The sequence below is a fragment of the Brachionichthys hirsutus genome, chromosome 9 (assembly GCF_040956055.1).
Source record: "Brachionichthys hirsutus isolate HB-005 chromosome 9, CSIRO-AGI_Bhir_v1, whole genome shotgun sequence".
In the NCBI taxonomy this organism is placed as follows: domain Eukaryota; kingdom Metazoa; phylum Chordata; class Actinopteri; order Lophiiformes; family Brachionichthyidae; genus Brachionichthys; species Brachionichthys hirsutus.
In genome coordinates this window covers 3246432-3254081 of record NC_090905.1, presented here as the reverse complement: position 1 = coordinate 3254081, position 7650 = coordinate 3246432, and the positions used below count along the sequence as shown (strand labels likewise).

Sequence of the window (7650 nt, the reverse complement as noted above, 5' to 3'; positions counted from 1 at the left end):
CAGCATGCTTTCCAAGGCGCCGGTGGAAGCTTTGGAGTTGAGGAAGACACTTGATGTGGCAAGTGGGAAAAAAATAACAGAACATTCCACTGAAAATGTCCAGACAGACAGGGGGGGGGCACCAGGGATTAAAGTGAACAAATAGCCAGTTTTATCCAAAGCTCCCACTAATCTCCAGCACCCTTTATTGTTTCCGCTCCTAAATCTGCTTCCTCTCGTCTCCGGGGCGTCAGGAGCCGGCTTCTCTTCTGCTCTGTTTGCTTTCAAAAATCACAACCCAAATCTCAGTGGCACCGCACCTTTGCCCCACCTCGTTCAAAGTGCTCTCAGTAGGGGTAGGCGGAGACGGCGATGTAGACGATGAAGGTCGTCTGGTACTCGATGCCTCCGTCTTCGCTGTAGGAGAGGGCTCGGACCTTCATGCGGTACGTGTCGGGCTCTCGTAGCGCCCGTTTGGTGAACAGCACCCCTTTCAGGTTCTCGACTCGCAGGGCAAACGGCAACGCGCTGTCCTCGTCCACCGCCAGGAAGGCGGTTCTGGGGTGCATCACTCCCTCCTGCGTGTAGGCCACCAGCCTGATGAGGTCCTGGTTGGCTGCTATTCCAAAGGGAAGCGACAGGAGCTTGTATTCCAGAGCGTAGGTGCTCAGTGCACACTCCAGGTCGTTGGGAGGACAGTTCTTCAAGCAAAACCTAAAGCAGAGGAGATTTCAGCAAAACGTAAAAATCACTGTTATTGTCCTTCATATAGCGCTTTAATTAAATTAAAGTTAAAGGGAAACGGATGTTTTCATTGATTATTACGGTTCAATCAACTGCATACAAACTAAGCGTGCGACGTACCCGCTTCCTTGCTTCAGAATCATGTACTGTAGGTATAATCCATAATGATAATTAAAGGGACATTTTTTTATCCTATTAATTTATCAAGAAAACACTTTGTTCAAGTCAGGTGACAGAATCCCGCCCATAACATCTGACATTTCCAGATATCATATCCGGTCAAACCTCAGACTCAAACTGTTTTTATTGTAACCTACGATGTTTCCAACTGAGAAAACTGCTAGCGTTGTCGTGTTTTGTGAGTTTTCCGGGTGTGTTTCTGCGGAGCGTCACCCTGTGGCGGGGTCTCTCTGGTAGTTCGGTGGACAGGGCGTGTCGATGCACCGGTAGCTTCCTCTCATGTTGAAGCACATCCGATTCGCTCCACACTGGACATCCTGCTCCAGGCACTCGTCGATATCTACGTGCAGCAAACGGCTCGCCATTGCATGATTCTACTAATGATGACGATGGCGGTAGCACAGAGGAAGAGGATGATGTTTCCCACCTTGACATGTCTTGGCATTGGTCATGAGGCGATACCCAGCTGGACAGAGACACTTATGGCTCCCTGGCGTGTTCACGCACTCGTGCTGACAGGCATCCCTCACCTCACACTCGTTGATGTCTGTTGATGTCACACACACACGCATACACAGAGAGAATAGTGTGGAGAAAAAAAAATCACAGAGCATTAATAAAAATGTTTAAAGTAAGACAAAGAGACGGCCTCCATTTTAACTTTCACCCTCTCGCTCATCTCAACCCTGCCTGGCGTCCATATTTACCGAAGCAGGAGCGACCCCTGGACTCAAACCCCTGCTGACAAGTGAGGAAGCCCACAGGGGTTTCCCTGCGAGCCCGGCCCCTGTAGCGCCCCCTTGTGGTGGCTGAGTAGGAGTGGAAACTCTGAGAGGCCACGCTGTGATACAGTCGCTGGTATGGGCGGCGCTCCGGAGAGTTCTGTGATGTCTGGTAGCCGTACGAGTAACTTTCGTAGTTGGGCAGGCGTTCGAGACCAGCGCACGATTTGCCATCCCCCAGCAGATGGCGCCCCGGCGGGCAGGTGCACCTGAAGCTCCCCGGGGTGTTGATGCATTGGCTAGCGCAGGGCTGCGGTAGCCGCTCACACTCATTTATGTCTGCCCTCAGCACAAAGAAAGACCAGCACCAGAAAAAGACAACAGAGTAGAAAGATGGGAAAGAAGAAAGGGGAGTAAAAAAGGTGCAAAAACAACAAAGAAAAGGTGGATGACAAAGGGGAAAAAAGGGATACGTCAATTACCCCAGTGTACAACAATACATTCCCATGTCCATGAGACAGAAATGTATTGAGACTTTAGATGTATTGGTGTAGTTTGAATTCCTTACAAAGGAAATTAAAATGAATGCTCGATTAATAATTGAATTCTAAATCATTTTAACCTTCTATGTGGGTAAATGAAATCAGGTAAAAACAGACACCAGCAGACAATGTTAAGGATGTCACGAGGGGAACGGTGAGTGTTTGCCATTACAAAGCAACTTCAGGAAATAGTGTTTGGATCTGGCTGAGTTTCAACAGTCAGAAAAAAGGAGGAAGGTGAAAGGAAATGGAAGTGTGAGGTTGTGGTGCTGGCCTTTTTTTGTTGCACGTGTCAAAGACGGATTTTTACCCTTCCCCTCACTCCTATCTGACAGTGTAGGGACACAATCATGGGCTTCAGAGGACTTGATCCATGCACTGAACATTTCTGGGGTCTTTGTGCTCAACATGAGTTAGTCAGCAGTTTTAATTGCAGCACTTTAGAGCTACGAGTAAGCACTGACAGAATACTATAATAATGCCTCAACTCCTTTGCAGATTCCAGCAGAGTCAGATTATACTTTTTAAAGGAAGTCATCGGCACAAAGAGGGAAGTATGCTGATCAGAAACAAGCAAGCTGATCGGGAGGTGTGAGGGGGAAGCGTTGCAAAATGTTCACACTCTAATTGCTCAACATGCTTTTGCAAACGTCTTCCGCTAAACAGAACTGCAGGCAAGCAAGTGGGAAATCGCACCGGCCTGAAAACTGGAAATAAAGCCATCTGAATGTCATACATCTGGAGCACAAAGGACGCACCTACCGAGACAAGGACGTCCCACTCCCTGAGATCTGTATCCTCGTGGACAGGTGCAGTGGTAGCTGCCTCTGGTGTTCTCACAGATCTGATTGTATCTGCATTGATGAGTTCCGTCTCGGCACTCATCGATGTCTGCAGCGGGACGCGGAGGATAAAGGAGCAAATTATTCTGCGCTTTCTGTGAATGATCTCAGGCTTAGCATAGAAATCCAGTCATTACCCACCTACGCAGGTCCCATTGCCACCTTTGGTCATGCCATTGGGGCACAAGTCAATACAGGCGTAACCCCCTCGGGTGTTTTTACACTGCTGGTCTGAGCGACAAACCCTCTGCCTGCACTCGTTTATATCTAAAGCGATGAGAGACAGAAATTAAGATGTCAGACTTAAAAGATTAGCAGAGTTCACCACATTGTAAGATACACCTTCACACGGAGAAGCCCAGCTGCCTCACCGACGCAGCGGCGGTTCCTGAGTTGAAAGCCAGGTTGGCAGGAGCATCTGTAGCCGCCGACCGTGTTCAGGCAGCGCTGGTTGCACGGGGTCGACTCCAGACACTCGTTCACGTCTGAGCGACAAAGGGCGAACTGTCAAAACGTTTCATCTCCCCTCACCCTCACAGCAGACGATGAACAAAGCAAGTCGACGTACCCCTGCAGCTGAGACCGTCTGCCGTTCTCCTGAAGCCACGCCCACAACGCACGACACATCGGTAAGAGCCAATCGTGTTCTCGCAGTCCTGTCCGTCATGGCACGCATTCCCACCGAGGGAGCACTCGTCAATGTCTGCAGGAACAGGGATCGAGGCAATACGTTGCACATATTAATTGCCTTAGTAATTGATTGTAATTTATGTAATCTATTGTCATTCATTGTCATTTTGCATCAGTGGTGTAATTTATTTTAGATTAATTGTTAGTTTGCATCGGCGGTGTAAAATCATTTTATTTTTCTAACGTTACTTTGCATCAATTGAGTTATTGAATATTGGTTTTATTTTTATTTGTATTGTTAAATTTGTATTGTTAATTGTGGATGATTTATGTACGAAGGACTTTCAACGGAAACAAGACCGCAAGGGCTTTTTTGAAATGTTCCTCTTAGACAGGATGTTTGACTATTTGTACTGTAATACATGCTACTATGTGACTGTACTTGTACTCTAACATTCTATCTAATAAATATATTCATATTCAAACACAGAGCGTTAACGTGCAGCGATCTCATCGGGGAGCGAGTGTGAGCTGGGTACCCTGGCAGGTTCTGCCATCAGCTGAGATGGTGAGCCCTCGTGGGCAAGAACAGTAGTAGGTTCCCATGGCATTGTGGCACGCATGAGAACAAGGGCTCCCCACCACACACTCGTTCTCATCTGTGGAACACAATTAACCAGTTAACAATGCCAATATCCTGTCGTTAAAAGCCAAGTATGTGGAAACTACCTATCGTGTTTTGATGACTCGTACCTGCACAGTAGGGCCCAGCAGACACCAGGCGGAACCCCTGAGGACATTGGTTACTGCGATCTCCTGCAGTGAACACATTTAGGACGGAAAAAGACAACAGCGTCGTTGAACCATTGCTCCGACATTACAGGCCAGTGTCCTCACCTTTGGAGATACTGGCATGGATGCTGTATTCCAACGTCTCCTCCAAGGGGCGGTACCGAGCGCTGATGGCTCTGGCATGCAGCATCTCCACGAGGTAGGGCATCTTGCCCCTGGACGGGTCGTAGGAGACGGTGTGGTTCCAGGAGTAAGGCACGCTCTCGCCGTCAACGCTGAACAAGCGGGTGGACAGAGCGTACAGCTGGCCTGGGCCCGTCTGGATGTAATCCTCCGTGTAATCCTGAGTCCAACAAAGTGAACAACCTCACAGCACATCTGCATGCATTCAACAGGCCACGTAAATAATCTACATGTTATCTATTTACCTTAATGCTGATGTCAGCATGTGAGGGCAGCTGCAGGATGTGTCCGTTTACAACAATGTCCAGCAACATGGCTCCATCCGAGTCCAGCCCTCTGGCGACGTGAGTCATGGTGAGGATTTCACCTACCGAGATCCGAGGTCAGGGTTCAGCATTTCCACCGTTTCAGTTCACACACGGCTGACATTATGACACAGGACTTTCCGGGCTTACCTGTGGCAAACTCCACCTGCGTCTCCCGCCTGAAGATGCCGTCGGTCAGCGTGAAGCCATTGACGGCCTCTCCAATCTCCTGTGCGGTGGTCCAGTACACGGGGTTCAGGATGGAGATGAGCTTTCTCATTGCAGGACCTTGAAATGAAAGGAGGAAGACGAGTGGATAATTTGTGATGACGCTTTCGGAGAGGGATCGACTCTTAGTTGGTGAGGAGGGAATCTGACCTAATGTCTGCGGCACATTAGTAATCGTAGCCTTGACGATTCTGCCTCCAGTCTCGCTCTCTGTGATGGTGGCATTAAGGATGGAGATGCCAAAGTCAATATCATTGATGTTCCCTATTATGTTCCCTCGGGCCTCCCGGGGCCCACCTGACAAAAAATAAAACAAAGGACTTTAAAAATGCTGCAAGAGCCACACGATAATCTACTCTTACGCAGCTTACCTGGGCAGGCCTGAGTGTGACACCTGGACAGCTGAGAAGAGTCTCCCGGACACGGCCGGCCACCGTTGCTATGGGACGGGCTATTACAAAGACGGATGCGTGTCCTCTCTCCGCCCCGACAGGAAGCGGAACACGAACCCCACGGTTGCCACGAACCCCAGTTACCATCAACTGCAAAGATCCATACAAATACATTCGGTATGTGCTCTTAACCTAGTTGACCCCTGACCCGTCTTCACATGGACTGACCAGGACAGTTGGCTGTGCTGCATCTCTGCATCTGCGCGTCTGTGCCTGCGCATGCTCTCCCGCCATTGGCAGGTCTGGGGTCGTCACATGTCCTGTAGCGCCTCATCTGACCTCCGTTGCACGTCTTGCTGCAGCTGCCCCAGCTACTCCATGGAGCCCAGTTACCATTAACTAAAAGAAAACATACATTTATTTGAACAATAATGAAAAAGAACCACATTTTCTGATGTGATTTGCGCTGTAATTTCTGTAAGTGAGTTAATACGACTCACCGGGGCAGGCGTCGCTGTTACAGTAGTCAAAGTGCACGTCGTTTCCTTCACACTGCCTGCCGCCGTGTTGAGGGGCAGGGCTGCCACAGAGGCGTGTCCTGTGCCTCGTCCCGCCTCCGCATGAAACGCTGCAGGCCCCCCAGCTCACCCACGATGACCACTTCCCATCCACTAAAAAAGAAGCAGCAGCATTAGCCAGACTGAAGCCTGATTTCCAGCAGTGACTTCTAAAACCCGTCTCATTTGATCGGAGGACACCCGCTGCACGCTCACCGGGACACAATCTCTCCTTGCACACTTGCGTTTGAGCGTCAGAGCCCTCGCACTGCAGGCCATCAAATGCTGGTGGAGGATCGTTGCAGAGCCGGATTCTGGACTGCATTCCCGTTCCACAGGACTCACTGCAGGGGCTCCACGGTAGCCAAGACCCCCAGTTACCCGCAACTACAGGGGTATATACAGACGTACAAAAAGGTGATTCTAACCACACAACATGTATTTAAAAGCTCTAGTTAGTATCTGGTCCATCACCTGGACAGGGTCTGACGCTGCACATGAGGACCTCTGCTGCCTTCCCTTCACACGGCCTGCCTCCATGCTGAGCTGGAGGGTTACTGCATGCCCGGATCCTGGTTCTGTTGCCCTGACCACAGGTACGTGAGCACTCCTCCCAGACAGACCAGTCTGACCAGTTGCCATCCACTACAGAAAGACAGAACTAAGTGTTTTCTTCCATCTGTTATTTGCAGACAGTTTCCAGTCCTGAGCAAACATGCAGAAGCCTCTGCAGCTCACCTGGACAGGGCTTTCCCTTACAGCTGCGTGTTTCTGTGTTGGATCTCGCACAGTGACGTCCGCCATTGGCAGGAAGAGGATTGTTGCACCGTCTCGTCCGCCTCTGGGACCCGACACCACAAGACACACTGCAAGAAGTCCATTCTGCCCACTGCGAGTAGCCCCCATGAACTGGAAACCAAGTGAATCCACAGTAAAGCAAGTCTTTAGCCGTCTGGTCAATGTTAAGTGGTTGTTCTTGCTTTCGTCACTGAAGACATAACACGGACACAAAGCTCACCTCGCACCGTAAGCGAGACCCTGACGAGCACCGACCCAAGCAGGTTTCTGGCCACACATTCATATTCAGCCGTGTCCTCCTTCTGGGCGCCGATGATTCTCAGGGAACCGTTGGGCAGACCGGAGAAGCGGTCGTTACCCAGGAGAGGGTGCCCTTGGCGAGACCACTCCATCATCGGGGTGGGCTCACCCTCTGCCTGACAGCTGAGCACAAGTGTGGTGCCAGCATCCACCACCGTCTCTGCTGGTTCCACGGTGATGGTGGGTGCACCTGGAGGGAGGGAGGGAGGACCCACATTTAAAAGATAAAAGATAATGCTTGATGATTACTCAAATACTCTTTTAGGTGATAAATATATCAGATGCAAGAGAGAACAGAGAGAAGATAGTCACTCACTATAAAGGGTGAGCGTGACCGTCCTCTCCACCACCCCGGCATCATTTGTTGCAACACAAATGTAGTTTCCAGCATCCTCACTCTGATAAAAATAAAAATAAAATATTTTAGTCATCATGATCACAAGTGAAGAAATAAAA

The 7650-nt window shown here is 49.8% G+C and overlaps 1 protein-coding gene across 1 annotated transcript in view; it reads right to left on the bottom strand.

Annotated features, from left to right (window-relative positions):
• Positions 1–302: 302 nt before the first annotated feature.
• Positions 303–7650, bottom strand: part of hmcn1 (hemicentin 1) — a 42870-nt gene continuing 35522 nt past the window's right edge. The window contains exons 86-107 of the mRNA XM_068743463.1: positions 7511–7592; positions 7115–7384; positions 6835–7005; positions 6571–6741; positions 6313–6483; positions 6040–6210; positions 5768–5938; positions 5519–5689; positions 5298–5444; positions 5070–5207; positions 4860–4981; positions 4537–4774; positions 4393–4455; positions 4179–4298; positions 3578–3712; positions 3381–3494; positions 3151–3276; positions 2930–3058; positions 1611–1964; positions 1331–1450; positions 1117–1243; positions 303–693 (exon numbers count right to left, since the gene is read on the bottom strand). Coding sequence (XP_068599564.1) covers positions 327–693; positions 1117–1243; positions 1331–1450; positions 1611–1964; positions 2930–3058; positions 3151–3276; positions 3381–3494; positions 3578–3712; positions 4179–4298; positions 4393–4455; positions 4537–4774; positions 4860–4981; positions 5070–5207; positions 5298–5444; positions 5519–5689; positions 5768–5938; positions 6040–6210; positions 6313–6483; positions 6571–6741; positions 6835–7005; positions 7115–7384; positions 7511–7592 — 3678 coding nt within the window. The 3' untranslated portion in view covers positions 303–326. The remainder of the gene's footprint in view (positions 694–1116; positions 1244–1330; positions 1451–1610; positions 1965–2929; positions 3059–3150; positions 3277–3380; positions 3495–3577; positions 3713–4178; positions 4299–4392; positions 4456–4536; positions 4775–4859; positions 4982–5069; positions 5208–5297; positions 5445–5518; positions 5690–5767; positions 5939–6039; positions 6211–6312; positions 6484–6570; positions 6742–6834; positions 7006–7114; positions 7385–7510; positions 7593–7650) is intronic.